The sequence below is a fragment of the Pundamilia nyererei genome, unplaced genomic scaffold (assembly GCF_000239375.1).
Source record: "Pundamilia nyererei isolate P.nyererei 1_Seehausen unplaced genomic scaffold, PunNye1.0 scaffold00051, whole genome shotgun sequence".
In the NCBI taxonomy this organism is placed as follows: Eukaryota; Metazoa; Chordata; class Actinopteri; order Cichliformes; family Cichlidae; genus Pundamilia; species Pundamilia nyererei.
The window spans coordinates 3,191,383-3,207,316 of NW_005187452.1; the positions used below are offsets into that span (position 1 = coordinate 3,191,383).

Here is a 15,934-nt window from a genome sequence, read left to right on the forward strand (position 1 = left end):
ATATATATATATATTCTTCGTAGTATCTCCTACAATCCTGGCTCCTCTGCCTGCAGACAGCAGACAGCAGAGGGCAAGAGCGTTTGAGGAACATATGACAGCTGAGTTCAGCACCATGGACAGCAAACTGGGTACAGCTGTACTTGGAGCAGAAACTGTGGATTTCACAGATAATGGATTTACCCTGTTCCCATCCTTTATTTATTCTTCTTAGAGGCTATACAGTAAAATACAATTATTGCAACAGAGGGCTGTGATCCCAGTCTAACACAATATCAGACAATGTTGTTTTTGGAGAGATTGTGAATAATTTAACAGATTTTTACTGTGGATGGGAAAAATTGTATGGCACACATGCAAATATAACCAAGCAGTTCCATAATTGATTTATCAGTGTTTTGGATCAGATCCTCTGTTTGTTTGTTTATTTTTTGTGATTGTTGGGGGAGGGTTATCTAAGGAAAGAAGACCTCTGAGGCATCATTTAGCAACATTTTGGTTACAATATAGTGAAGCTTAGCATTTGCCACCAAATAGCCACATGGAATTTAAGATTTGGATATTTAGGACGTGAAGATTTTCTTTTATGAAAGTTCAGTATAGGTTTACCTCACTTGCCTTTTCTTCCTCTTCAGTTTATTATTATAGATTTTTATTGAACTTGGAAAAACACAAATCTTTTTACAGACATGTTAACTGGTTTCCACTTTTTTCCGTCTAACACTTTAGGTTTTTATCTCCTAACCTTGAACACCAAAATCGCCACCTCCACAATAACTATCTTCAAAACTGTCAACAATTACTTCCTGGAAAGTTTTTTTGTGCAAATATACAATATATTAAAAGTGGAACACATCCACAAGACCAAAAGTTCAGACTTTCTAGAATTTTTTGCTTTAGTTCTTTTTTTTTTCTTTTTTTTAAATTCCAGTGTAATTGGTTCAAAATCACATTCAGAATCTGTTTTATTCATAAACAAAGAATATGATTACTGAACAAATAAAATGGCCTATCGTTTTGACTTTTACCTTCAGTTCTTCATCCCCTCTGCTGCAGGGAAAGCAGAAGAGACTGCAGCTGGCAGAGCTGATTTCAGAAGGTGACTGCAGTCATAGCTCACAGCAGCTTGACCACTTCTCTGGCTCAAATGCGTTTATACACAGTGTTTATTTTTATATTTTTATACAGCACCAGTTTGCCTCAAAACACCAAAGCACTTCCAACATGGGAAACTACGCTCTCACTAAAATTATTTCTGAATGTGTTTCAGGCATAAAAACCCCCACTGTAAACTGTTTTTTTGTTTTTGTTTTTATCCCTCACACATATTAATCCATGGCACTAAACGCCAGGGGAATTAAAAAAGAATAGGGGGATGCACTGAGAAAGAAAAGCACGGCTGGGACATCGTTTGGTTTTCATTCATGGCTGTCGTTAACAACCCATGATAATGAGAGAGCTATCAAATGAGCCAAGCCGCTATAAACCGGGGAGACACAGTTGCCAAGGTAGGATGCTATTAATATCAAGACAAGGAATTAAATCAATACGTCAAAACAACAAGGAAGGGGCAGCTCTCCTCCGCAAGATGGCAACCTACAAAGTTTGGATGCAGTTTAAGTTTACTCCTTATATGTGCTGCATTCCCGGAACATTTGGGGTGTCTAAAAATACAGCGTCTTGCATCCCAATGTGATGCAACAGATGAACAGAAAAGAGGAGGCCAAGATAATGTGCAAAGTTTGCAGAGATTTGCGTGAATTCTGCTAACTTTGTTTGTTGTTAGCGTTGTATTTTTCGTGCATTTAACCTCGGAGGAAGGCTGTGGGGCTATTTTGGTTCATAATCGAGAAAATCAATCGGTTAGGATGACGCCATTACGTAACTCTAAAACGTCAAGTCAACTGTAATGCAAAAGCATCTCTGGGAAATTGTTTGCGTGATGAATAGGCGATATCTTCTGGTGAAAAGTGTCTACACGATACCTCCTGTTATAAATGTGGCTGTAACGCAGAGCCCAGCTGATCAAAGGGATTTTAAGGGGGGAAAACAGTAGGAGGGGACCGCTCTGTGTATCCGTTCAGTGAGACTGACTGCCTTGATAGTGTCAGTCAGACTTAAGGGAGCTCCCCGTGCGATCAATATCTTACCTGCTTCTCTAAGCATTCCTTCGCTGAGAGAGACGGTTTCGGTGACGGTGCCCGGTCACAAACACATCCCTCCAACAGGTACAGTCCGGAGGGGCGTGAGCTCGAGTCGTTTTCGAAATAAAAAAGCATATTCTGCAACAAAGCGAACCACTTTGAATGCCATTTTGTGTTGTCTGAGCTTTTTTTACTCAAGCAACCTCGCCTCGTCCCGTCTTTCTTCGCCAAAAGAGCCAGATAGGTGATGTGGCCATCATTGAGTCTGATCCCTTTCTGCATTTTGGCTGAGAATCCGAAAGGATCTGCGGGGATGCCTGCGGATTCTTACATGTTCTCCTTCTCAGCACCTCCGAAACACAGTCAGACTTGGTGGGCAGCAGCCCACTCCAGTGTGGCCATCCACACTTGCTGCACTGATTTTTGCAACAGCCAAAGGAAAAGAGAAAGAGACGATGCGAGTGAAGAGTCAGTCACACACTCGGCTGCAAAAACCTATCCACGCTGCAAGCCTAGGCTACTACCGTAGCCCCGACGCCTTCTCAGAAAAGCCTTCCTCATGAGCGCAATCGCTCATGATGAGGACTGAAGTGTCCGCGTGCAGTCTACCGAGCGCGTGCGCGCGCGCACACACACACACTCAGCACCCTGCTCTCGCAGGGAGAACGCGCAGTCACCTGACCGGTCCCCGGAGCTGCAAATTTCAGCGCCTTGGACAGAAACTCCGAGGATAAACACAGACGGAGAAAGACGGGATTCACGTCGAGAATCCCAAAGCTTATCGGGAGGCTTTTCAGGAATGAAAACACGCACGCACACACGCGCGTTTACGTACACACCTAATATCACACGCGACTAATGCAGTGAGAGCGTCTTTCTGTGTGTGCACTGAAACTCACAAGCACGAGAAAGTCCGGAAGGAACACTTGATCCCCCGCTGAATATCCAGTTGCTTAGCCAATTCAAAGCATTTTCGTAGTAGAATCAGTGTAATGCAATAACGTAATACTGCAATATTGCAATATTTATTATTATTCCAAAGAAGACTGGCTTGCACTGTTAATAACACAGAATGCACAGAACCACAGGCGAGAAAACAAAGCTGTTTTAAACAACATGAGCAATGCAAGTGGTCTGGAAAAAGTTGTAAGAATGCTTAAACATCCATGACATCCACCTGTCATAGGTTAAAGGGTGGGCCACACTCTGGACAGGTCACCTGTCAATCACAGGGATAATGTAATGAGACAGAAATCACACACATGGACAGCTGCAGAGTCGTTGTTTAACTTAAGAAGCACGTCTTTAGATAGCAGAAACCCATGCAGGCACAGGAGAGCATGCAACAAGAATTTTCATTCATCCTCTACCACTGGATGCAGAGGGTTTATAAGCATAGTGGTCATGCCAGGGAATATTCAATCAGGTGTTGCGTTTAAGTCCAGGTGTAAGGGATTTGCACTTTATGAACATATCTGTTTCCCCTAAAAGAAAATACACTGCACTTTTATTCCAAGTAATAGTTATAAGCTGTGACAAGAGGGATACTGATTTTGCTCTAACCTTCTCAGCTACTTACCTAACTGCATGGCAAAGAAAGCAATTTGTATATTGTTTTTATTACAAAAACAGAAAACTATAACTGCTACGTGAATCTGTCTGTCTGTTCCCCATCTTCCAAGTTGAAAAGAGAAAAAAATGAAAGTGTTGTGAGAGCACAGTTTCTCTGGCTTTGCCCACATTCACATTTCCTGCTTAAGTGTTTAAAAAGTTCAGAATCCACGATGTCAGCAAGCCGAGCAGCTGCTGATGGTGAAGAGCCTCACAATAACCATATCATATGCGCCAGTGTCTTAACAATTTCAGTACAGCCTCTGCTCTTCCTGAATTTATTCCCACAGGTAAAATTGAAGCCAGATTTGCTGAGGGCTTGCACTGCTCTTTCCATATCACTGCAAATTCACATGAATTGTTTTGTTTTGGGGGGTTTTCCATCTTTTGAAATAACATGAAACCTTTGTCCTTGGCTTGCTTCATCCTGTTCTGCCCCCTTTTATAAAACACTGAGTTAACAAAAGCCTCTCAACACTGTCCACTGCTGGTGCATTTACATATCTAAGAGGGCGAGAGAGATACTCATTAGGGTTGGCCCATAATTAATCCTGGATTAGCATATTGGGGCGAGGACACACACAATGGTTTATTTCATCACAGGGTGTCTGACAGTGGGATCACAGTGCAGTGTCTATGTGCGATCATTAAAAGGATCCAGGGAGGTAACAGGGGATAATTGAGTGAGATTCTGCTGCTCTTGTTGCTGCTGTTTTTATTGAACAGGAAAGAGGACACTCCACTTTTCTCAAGCATTTCATTTCTTTATCTTTTTGGTAACAGGTGCAGTGAAGATTGGCAGCAATGTGGAAAGAGAGAGATCCAGTAGTAAGGAATGAGATGAGCTGCAATTCAACCCCATGCAGCCATTAGCAGACTAAGCCTGCTAGGACGCCCCAGGCTCAGCTCTGTTGCAGAGCTTCTTCCGTCCCATAATCAGCCTCTCAGACAGGAGTGGTAATGAGGTGGTGATTCTCCTCCGCGACTGGGACTGATAGTAAAGATTATTTTTATCACTTCTGATAATAGATGGGTTAAAATGGAAAGGGAATGTAAAACACTAGAAAGACTGAGGTGATGAGTTAAAGTCTTAAATGGGATTCAGACCAACTCTATCCAGTCGAAAAGCATTTTTCAAAAAGGAGACATCCACAGGTGGAGACATATTGTGCAACAGGATTTTTTGAGATATTGTTTCTGGGTTTCTGGGTTGATGGTGAAAAAGACAAGTCAGATGTGTTCATTATCAGAGATGGGATAAAAATGGGGTTAATGAAAAGTGCAGATAATGAAACAGGAGCATGATTATGTCTTTTTTGGTCACTGGTGCAGAAAAACTGAGAATTGTATAACTCTGATATATAAATAAGCCCTTTGAGGGATTTTTTTAAGGGGGAGGGGGCGATAGAATCAAACATTTGACAGACCAATATTAGCAGTTTAGTTGTTGTGATTCTGTTCACCTAACGTCTGTACCTTCCCTTGTTTAAGCTCTATTTTTGTCTCCACCAGCATCCTATTGTTTTTGCTGGTTTTGCGGTGGGATAAATGTGCCACTTGCACAACATCCTTTATTCTGTTACTGACTGAATGTCCACTGTAAGTCTTTCTCAAAGGTTATGCAGGATTTTCTCAATTTTGTATAACTGGTTTAGCCTTTTTATGTAACCAATACATTTTATATACAGTATGAGTATCTCACAAAAGTGAGTACACCCCTCACATTTTTGTAAATATTTTTTATATCTTTTCATGGGACAACATTGAATATATGACACTTTGATACAATGTAAAGTAGTCAGTGTAAAGCTTCTACAACTGTGTAAATTTGCTGTCACCTCTAAATAACTCAACACACAGCCATTATTCGCTAAACAGCTGGCAACAAAAGGGAGTACACCCCTAAGTGAAAATGTCCAAATTGTGCCCAATTAGCCATTTTCCCTTCCTCATGTCATGTGACTTGTTAGTGTTACAAGGTCTAAGGTGCAAATACGGAACAGGTGGTTTGAATTTGCTGTTATTGCTCTCACCCTCTCTCATACTGGTCACTGGAGGTTTCCCATGGCACATCATGGAAAAGAATTCTCTGAGGATCTGAAAAAAAGAAGTATTGCTCTACATAAGGATGGCCCTAGGCTATAAGTATAATGCCAACACCCTGAAACTGAGCTGCAGCACAGTGGTCAAGACCATAGGGCAGACTAACAGGACAGATGGTGTTAGGGTGCGTGGCGGCAACCAGGTGAGGAGTACCAAGACAAGTGTGTCTTGCCTACAGTCACGCATGGTGGTGGGATGTCATTGTTTGTGGCTGCATGAGTGCAGGGGAGCTACAGTTAATTGAGGGAACCTGAATGCCAACATGTACTGTGACATACTCAAGCAGAGTATGATCCCCTCCCTACAGGAACTGGGCCACAGGACAGTATTCCAACATGACAACAACCCCAAACACACCTCCAAAAAGACCAGTGCCTTGCTAAATAAACTGAGGGTAAAGGTACTTGACTGGCCAAGCATGTCTGCAGACTTAAACCCTATTGAGCATCTGCGGGGCATCCTCAAATGGAAGGTGGAGGAGCGCAAGGTCTCCAACATCCACCAGCTCCATGATATCATCATGGAGAAGTGGGAAAGGATTGCAGTGTCACCCTGTGAAGCTCTAGTGAACTCCATGCCCAACAGAGTTAAGGCAGTGTTGGAAAAAAAACATGGTGATCACACAAAATATTGACATTTTGGGCACAGTTTGGACATTTTCACTTGGGGGTGTACTCACTTTTGTTTCCGGCAATTTAGACATTAATGGCTGTATGTTGAGTTATTTTCAGGTGACAGCAAATTTACACTGTTATGCAATCTGTACACTGACTACTTTACATTGTATCAAAGTGTCATATCTTTAATGTTGTCCCATGAAAAGATATAGTAAAATATTTACAAAAATATGAGGGGTGCACTTACTTTTGTGAGATAATGTATATAAGGAAAGGCCAGGTGGTGGGCCTTTCTGTGTGAAGTTTGCATGTCCTCCCCATGTCTGCTTGGTTTCTCTCTGGGTACTCAGACTTCCTCCCACAGTCCAAAGACATGCGCTTAGTTGGGTTGGGTTAACTGGTGATTCTAAATTGAAATAACCTTTCAGCAGGCCTTGCCCTACAGTAACTGGGATATGCTCCAGCTCCCGTCATGACCCTAAATTGGATAAGCGGAAAAGAATGGATGGATAATGCAAAGTCATATTTAACTGTGATGCACCAATAATTAGATTGATTAAGACCTTTCGTTGATCCAAGTAGGAAAACACTTTTTCCAGATTTATTGTGGTGGTTAACGTGTACAGTGACAGGAGAATTACCCTAGCACATTTTTGAAAGGTGGGGGAAAAGACAAGCATACTGAACGTAAAAGGCTCTGACCAGGCTCAGAACGAGGATATTTTTGTTGTGAGGTTACAATGGTAACTTCAAAAGGGCTGTTCTGCCATAAGAATGAAATGAGGTAGTTAAATCTAGGAACTACCGTTTTTTGTGTTTAATTGTCAGGGTTTGAAATATGGTGAGTTTATTAGAATAATCGATTATACTGTTATTATATATAAAAATAGTTACTCAATATGAACTTTGATAGCAGCTTGTGTTCACCATGATGTTTCAGTAAGCTTGTGCAATCTCACAATGTTTATTTCCAGTCAGAGTCAAACCTTGGCTCAAGCTCCCTGAACCACTACTTCACCATTCAAGCCCTCTGAATCCTGACATTGTTATCTTGGAACATACCTGTGCCATCAGGGAAGGAAAGAAATCCATTGATGGAAAAACCTGGGTAGTCAGTATTTTGAGGTAGGCAACTGACCTAATTTTTTTGGGCACATAATGTTGCTCAACCTTGACCAAAGCCCAGATCATAACACTGTTTTTATAGGCTTGTAGGCACTAGGGATGATGGGTGCATCACTTCATCCACCTCTCTTCTTACTCTAATGCACCCATCACCATGGAACAGTGAAAAACAAGACTTATCAGACCACATGACTCTTTCCGAATTGATCCATTGATCCAGAGTCCGATCATTACGCTCCCTAGCAAACTGAAACCTCTTTTTCTGATTAGCCTCCCTGATAAGTGATTTTCTTAAGACTACACACTTGTTTAGTCCCAATCATTTGAGATGTCTTTTCACTGTGCATGTGGAAATGCTTTGACTTTAACTATTAAACATAGCCGTGAGTTCTACTGACCATTTGTTTTCTTAATCAGTAAAATAACGCCACAGAAAATGATCATTTTACACTTTTTAAGGTAAATTGAAGACATTTGCGTTATATGCCATTCTTCTGACACTACATCAAAGGTTTGCCTTCACCTTCCACAGTGTTTGTATCAGTGACACTGTTGCCTCTTTGGTGGCAGATTGGTCGGTGTCGGCAGGTCTCTGACTCTGGGATCTGGCTCCATCTCTACGTGCTCTGCTGTGTGCCAGATACTGCATGCAGGGTCACCACCTGGCTGCACCATCCTCAAGCCGAACAGCACTCAGACTAACAGAGAGAATGAGCTCAGACAGAAACAAACAACCACCTACAAAAACAGGAAATATGTCATTTTTTAGAGAATTCATCTCATTGTTATTGTTTACATTTTCTGTTGGTTCTTGAGCATTGTAGTTTGAGGTTAATTAGTTAATGAACACATACAAGAGCATCTTTTTTCTTCAGTGCAAAAGAAAAAAGAAAAAGAATAAGCTTAAGGAATTTTGTTACACCCCAAAGTTAATGTTACCTTTCTTTTTTGCTCAACTGTTTTACACAATGAGTCATGATGTCTGATGCCACACTGCGTAACAGTACTGAGAAAAGACTTCACAGAAATGGGACAAAGATGTGACTCAGAACAAGAATAATTTGAAACAAAGAGCAAATCTGAATATTTGGATCTGTCATTTTGCCCACAAGGTTTTAACTGACAGAAACTTGGACTGAGACTTTCTGACCAGCAGACAGACACCTGAAAATACTGCGCAGCTCTGAAACACTGTCAGCTGATAGCATAACGCCCAATGTGGTGTAAACAAACAAACAAACAAACAAACAGACAGACAGACAGACAGACAGACAGACAAATAAAAGAAAACATCTTTGCTTGGTGCAGGTAAACCAAGATCATTTAAATCTGAAATCCTAGAAAATAGAGCCAAACCAGGAAGAAACAAACCAAACCTTAATAATTTTATCTTTGAACAGATGTCAAAAACAACCAGTCCTAAAAGACAGCCCTCAGTATGGTCTGTCTTCTCTCTTCCACCCTCATCCACCCTCTGCAAACCTGCACAGTGTGACCCTGCCAGAAAGGCATCTGGGTCTCAGTCTAACAGGTGTCATTCACAGAAGCTCCGCATGCTGCAGCGCAGAATGGCTGGCCCAAAGATAAATGCTAATGTCATGCAAATGCCATATAGCACATCTGAAGGTGAGGCATATTAATGAAAGGCAATCAGCCCGAAGAGTGCACCGTCCTTGACAAGAAAGCTTCCACATCCTCAAATGTTACTGAAGGTCAACAGACAGATCATCACTTGAGACACTGCTGCGGCTTGAGGCAGCATCTGCCATGGCACGTTGCTGCAAGGACACATGCATAGGGCTCTCGTGTGCTACTGAACATGCACGCATTTGTGCACTTGCCCTTCCAGACACCATCCACCATCACCCACATAGATGCACAAACACATAGTCCTGGCAGTGGGATGGAGGATTCTGACTCATGAAGGAATGTGCTCATTATTAAAATATAGTCAGCGTTGAAACATCTTTAGCTGATTATATTTTGGACCAGATAAAATATGTGGTAGAACATTTTTTTCCAGAGTTTCAATGCTTTCTTGTGAAGACCGTGTTTGTTAGTTAACCAGTTAAGAAGATACTTAGAGACATGGCATTTAAGCTCCACAGTTCCAACAGTGTGTAAAACACAGAGTGAGAGCACAAGGTCAAGTGCAGGGCACTGAAGCACAGTGATGCATAACAGCATGTGGAAGTGGCTGCTTATTCAGTTCAGCACACGTGTCCGTTCGGGTCAAAATATCTAGCTGCTTAATGTCCTTCTGCTCCAAAACACATCAAAGTTCCTAATTAACTGCCATCAGAATTCTTATATTATAGTAACTATTTGTATATGACAGAGGTCGTTTATAAAAATGATTAATAAGCTCCATTTTTGAATTATAACCTTGCCACATATAAGTGCTTCTTATACAAATCACTGTAAACCTGTCATGGTCCTAGGTCGCTGACCCAGTGTTTTGTATTCTGAATTATTATATAGACTTTGAATTCATTATTTATCATTTCTAGTCTCTTGGTTTCTGTTCCTGTGATCCGTGCTCCATCTTCCCTCTGTCTCCTCAGGCAGTCGGTTCTCTTTTTCTCAGTGTCTAGTCTGCATCTTTGTTACTGTCTTGTGTTTCCTGTTTTACTTTGATGGTCCCATGTCCTGTGTAAGTGTATCTAGTTTTGCTTCCCCTTTTCTCATTATGTCTAATTAGTCCCAGCTGTGTTTCCCTCCTGTTTCCCATTCCCGCATTACTCCCTTGTGTATTTAAGCCCTGTGTTTTCCCTTGCCCTTTGTTGTGTTGTACCACACCCTCTCAGTGCTGTTTTTGCTGTGCTGCAGGTTTTCTTTGTTCTTAATCTACTGTTTCCCGTTACCTTGTTTTCTAGTTTCATATTCAAGATTTGGTTTGGTTTTCTCTATTTTTTTTATTTATTTATTTATTTTATGGAATGTTTTCTCAGCGCAATAAAGCTGCCTTCCTCAGTTCATCCCTCTGCATCTCATTAGTCCTGCATTTGGGTCCTACTTCCTACCTGCCACAAAGCATCAAATTGTGACAAAACCACCAAAAAGTTGGCCTAGCATGTTGTTTTTCTAGAGCTAGTAGCTAACACATATGGATCAGAGTGCTAAGTGCTATGGAGTGCTAAGCTAGCTTTTTAGCTAACACTAACAATCTTGGTCATCTGCATCTGTACTCTACATGGAACTAAAGGATAAACACACCTGTGCTAATTAGTACTAAGTAACTAACTCATTAAACATTTGCTTACCAAAACTGAAGCACAAACCTCTTGAATAGTCAGAACAATCAAGTCATATTATTCAGATAATTACATTAGAAAGAGACCAACAGGTAGTTGGTCAAGTTCAATACTTTCAGTTAGCCAGGGGAGGCCTAGGAGACACCAGTGTGTTACAACTGCTGCGTATTGACACCTGTCAATCAAAGTACCTACCCTCAACTCAAGTATGTGGTGAATGAATATTAAAAATGTTCACTCTCCACAGAGTTGCCAGAACGGGAAACAATCCACAAAGGTCAAAATCGTTCATTGTACCAGGCTGCAAACATATTTTTTAAAGTAAAGTTGGACATTTTAACATGGGCGCCTATGGAGCTTTATCCTTCCGTGACAAGTGGCAAGCTTAATTCTGGAGCTTGTAATCACTTGTGATTAATTCCACAACTACACAACTGAGAGGTAATTGAAGCACCACCAGAAAAGAAAACTGTAAATGAAATGATATTATCAAATAAGAACACAACACAGTAGAGTGTTCATAATACTTACCTACAGCAAACCTACAGTCATGTGAATAATTAAGTAAACCCCATGATTCACACGAGATTTTACAGGAGTGCAAACAGTCATATGAAAATTTTCTTTTCACATAAACGTTCTGGGTGCATACACAGGACGCTACAATATTAATAGACAGATACAAAATATAGATTATATTATATCTCTAATTGGAGGTGACTTAATCAACAAAAAATGTTCAAGATAATAAACAAATATTCTGTTTCATTGAGTAAAACAGAATTAGCACTTGTTAGAACCTTTGGGGGGAAAAAATACACAACTGAATGTATTTGGTTGTACAGTGAGAGTTTTCTTGTGTTTTAGCTCGTCATTTTTGGCTTTAGAAAAATCACTGCAACAGTAAACAGAGTACACCAACTTGCAATGGTTAGTAGAGCATTTAGAAAGAGACCAGATTTGTATGTTTTTTTTAATAGGTGAGGGGAAACACTATGGAGCCCCGCAGGGGACATGGGAGAAAAAAAATTAAAACGGACTTTTGCGAGATCTCGCAAAACTATCGCGGGATCTCGCAAAACTAACTCGGGATCTCGCAAAACTTTTAGCCGCATTCTTCCACGCCGGCTCGAAGCCGACGATGTGCCGGGAAAGCAGTGTTCCTCCTGGCTGTAGTAGGTCTCGACCTCCTGTTAGCTTCGAGCTAACGGGAAGAATGCGGCTAAAACTTTTGCGAGATCCCGAGTTTGTTTTGCGAGATCTCGCAAAACTTTTGCGAGATCCCGAGTTAGTTTTGCGAGATCTCGCAAAAGTCCGTCTTAATTTTTTTTTCTCCCATGTCCCCTGCGGGGCTCCGTAAAACACAACTCTAGAAAAATGATAACACATCCTCACTGCTTAAAGTGTTAATAAGTAAATACTGGCAAACAAGCTGGTACTATGGTTCTTCAAGGTTAGATGTCTGCAAAAGTTATTTTACATTTTTTGAAGTACACCTGCTTAAAAATACTAGTTTCTTTCAGTTTTCTGATATAAAATTACTGACTGTACTTTGACATTGATCCATACTGTAATAATGTTCTGTGTTGAGATGGTGTAATGCTTTGCACACACTGTAAACTAAACCAAATGACAGTGTCTGACAGGGCAAAAGTGTTAGTGATAATTAAAAATAACTCAAAGGTAGATTGAATCGATGCCCCATCGCACTGATGCAGCAGGGCAGCGATGATAAAAAGATGAACAAACAAAAAGTTGTCACTGAAGCAAATGTACAAAGCTGCACACAGGTGCAAGCACACACATACCCACAGCGAGCTAAACACTCAAACACACATATTCCAGCAGAAAGTGTCATCAACCATTCAACCTCTCTTCTGTCTTGTTCCTTTTATAGAAGCTGTTTGGTGAAGAGGCCCAAAATTCGATCATGCATTTTCTCTTGACTGAAGCCCTCCATATTTAGAGAGTCTATTTGTGGCAATGTCTCTCCACAGTTGCCTTTGCCATGCCCCGAGGAGAGAGAGCGAGAGAAATAGAGGAGGGGGGGGACTAATAAACCTCCAAGAGTATGCCTCGCTTAGTTTCAAAACTGCTGCAGAACAGCCTCTCACTGCCCGCAGTGCACAACAGAGCACGAACATACTGATACACTGAAATAGGCACAGTACTGAGGGTCGACACAACTCGAAGAATACATAGTCCGACCTGTGCGGTTTGTTTTATATCCCTCCTCGCCATAGCCTGGGGTTGAACATCAATAGCTCTGAGTTTTACCTGAGTGATCATGCTCTAGAAAACAACAGCAAGCATAAATGATGATTAAAATCCTCAAAAGATTTTTTAAAAATCATCTATTAAACCTTTTCTGTTCAATAATAGACAGGACTTTGGAGCGGTCGTTAAACTAGTTGTTTTAAACAATGCATGAGGTAACTAATATGGATCTATAATTAGATTACTTTTGAGGGCATGCTGGAATTAATGTTTCATATCACTCTCTTCCTTTAGGCTCTTTTTTTATTGTGAGACTGAACTTTATAAGCTATTTAAAGCATCGTATGTTATTCACTCTGTTCACTGAGTAGAGGAAGAACTCTGAACCTCCAATTCTTCTAACATCATAGAGTGAGTTTTCTGTTAGTGAAGTAGTTGATCTGGTGAAGAAAACAGGCCATTTGTGTCACATCAGAGACTAAAAGAAGGCCTCAAAACATGCAAGAAATGTCACATCATCAGTTCTGCAGGTTAGAGCCATGGCCTTAAAAATGTACTTAAAACTAAGCTGTGGTTTGTCCTGAACTCACCTATTGTTTTGTGATTCACCATCTTACCACTAGAGGTCACTACTTTCTCCCACATAACACAAGTTATATAAATTACACTATAAAGTCAAGTGGGGTTATAGGCAACAGTGATATTTAAAGATGTCACTATATTAAATATTTTGTGTTAAATATTGGGCCAATTTTAAAAATGGCCCAAAGTGTGTAATCTGATGTTGGTCTTGCTCACATAAGTATGAATCAAATATAATCAATACCTGCGTTTACATATTTGCATAATCACTGTATTAAACTGTGTAACAAATTAAGAGTTCATTAAAAAACCTGGTTATGCATCCTAAAATGATATATTTCAACACAGCAGTGATTTAATCTGCTTTCAAGCTTCATGGACATTACTAGGAAAGAAAAGGATAAGTATTAAGATAACAGGCCAGAAAGTGTGGTGATTTTTTTTTTTAAATTACTGTTATTTATTTATTTATTTTTTTTACAAATAAGTACCTAAAATAATACTTACTTAGAACTTGAATGATTTTATCAACAGTTGGCAACATAATTGTCAACAAAGCAGGTGAACTATGGGAACTATGAATTCATTTTTTACTGTCTTAGCTTTGATAGTCACTAAGAAACAGTAAGACACAAGCAGTCTGCAATAAATAAACTGTTTATTATTGATTAGGGCATATCAGCAGTAGTAATTGTAATGTTATCACTGACACAGTCACACAACTAGGAAGTTGTCTGTTGTACCTGAAGACAACACAGCAGTGTCTATGTGATTCTAATACACTGAAACACTAACTTAAGGTTTTCTGTTTACTTTACACACTAGCACACTGAATAAAGTGCAGCAGTGCAGCTTGTCAGCCAGCTTAAAAAAATAGCCTGTTGAATCAAGTATGTTTTATTTATGAAGCCACAAATTCTAATTCATTTGTCAAAGAGCATGTGAACATAACTTTTATACAAAGGTTTAAAACCTCAGGAAGACTCACAGACCCTCCGTCGTCCCACTGAGACCAGGAGAGTGGGTGAGGTACAAGAGGACAAGAGGTAGACAAGGACAGCCTTCAACAAAGAGAACAAGAGACACGAGGTGCTGAGAGGAAAAGAAGCAGAAAACCGATTCAAGGCAGGGAAGTGAAAATAGTGAAGTGAGTGGAATTTTGCTTGTGCTCCTTTTTATAAAAACAGAAAATAAATAGTCTTTTCAGTTTTGCCATCCAAGTGACTCCATCTCTCCTCGATAAAACACTATAATATAAATTTATTGCATTTAGATTTTAATTTCTGACTCTTATTTTAAATAGTTTGATCCAAGACATATCTGTAAATACTGTGTTTAGTGCCTGTGCAAAAAGCTACCATAGTTTTTTTTTTTTTTTTAAGAATATTGTTGAGTTTATTGTAAGATGAAAAGCTGGAATTTTTAGAATTCAAGTAATGTGACTGAGAGTCCCTGTAATGAGGACAGAAACAGACAAAATTCAGTAAATGAAATATGTTTCTGGAAATAACACCAAATGTACTTATAGTGGAAAGTCATTTATGATATATGTGCTACTCTAAAATAAAAAAAAACAACAACATTTTTTTCAAACCATAGATGCTTTTCTCTAAAAATGCTAGGCTGTGTAGTATTTTGCCTGTTATGACTGTTTTCACTGTAATACCCTACAATGCCAGATTAGGTGCAGTGCGCCCTCTAGCGTTTAGACCCTGACAGTGAATGTATAGAGACACGTTAGATATCAGTTCGCTGGGTTTGCCATTTCAATTGCCTGGTCCTGATGCGTGCTGGCAGCCCTCCATGATCACATTTCACCCTCCAGTGAACAGCAGGGGTGTAGCACAGCACAACAACAGAAGCAGCTCTGGAAGCTCCACACTGTTGTTTCTCATCTCTTCAGGTCCCGATGAGGTTGGCCAGTTCCGCTCGTCAGTAGAGCCACTACTGTGGTGTTTGTTGCTATGCGTTTTATGGTATTAGTTTTAATAACGTGTTCAGGGGATGACCAGAAAATGAGATTAATAGTTTGAAGATGATATCTTTTCATGGAGTTGCTTGTTAATTTGTTAATTTTGAATTTTAGGTTTTCTAACAACTCTGCAGAAACAGATTACATGAAACTGTAACACAAAAAACACATTATAATGACTATGTACTGTATAAATAGGTATTGCATATGCGGGCAAATCAAGGCAAATGCAGTGCATATGTTCACTTACCGGATATTAGGTACATCTTGATAGTACTTGACCTGCCTTAATTCTGATGTTGACTAGAT

At 40.1% G+C, this 15,934-nt stretch overlaps 1 protein-coding gene across 1 annotated transcript in view; it reads right to left on the reverse strand.

Annotated features, from left to right (window-relative positions):
* Positions 1-3,010, reverse strand: part of LOC102214794 (ras-specific guanine nucleotide-releasing factor 1-like) — a 29,360-nt gene extending 26,350 nt beyond the window's left edge. The window contains exon 1 of the mRNA XM_005733380.1: positions 2,151-3,010. Within this exon, the coding sequence (XP_005733437.1) occupies positions 2,151-2,426 (276 nt within the window). The 5' untranslated portion in view covers positions 2,427-3,010. The remainder of the gene's footprint in view (positions 1-2,150) is intronic.
* Between the last annotated feature and the right edge of the window lie 12,924 nt (positions 3,011-15,934).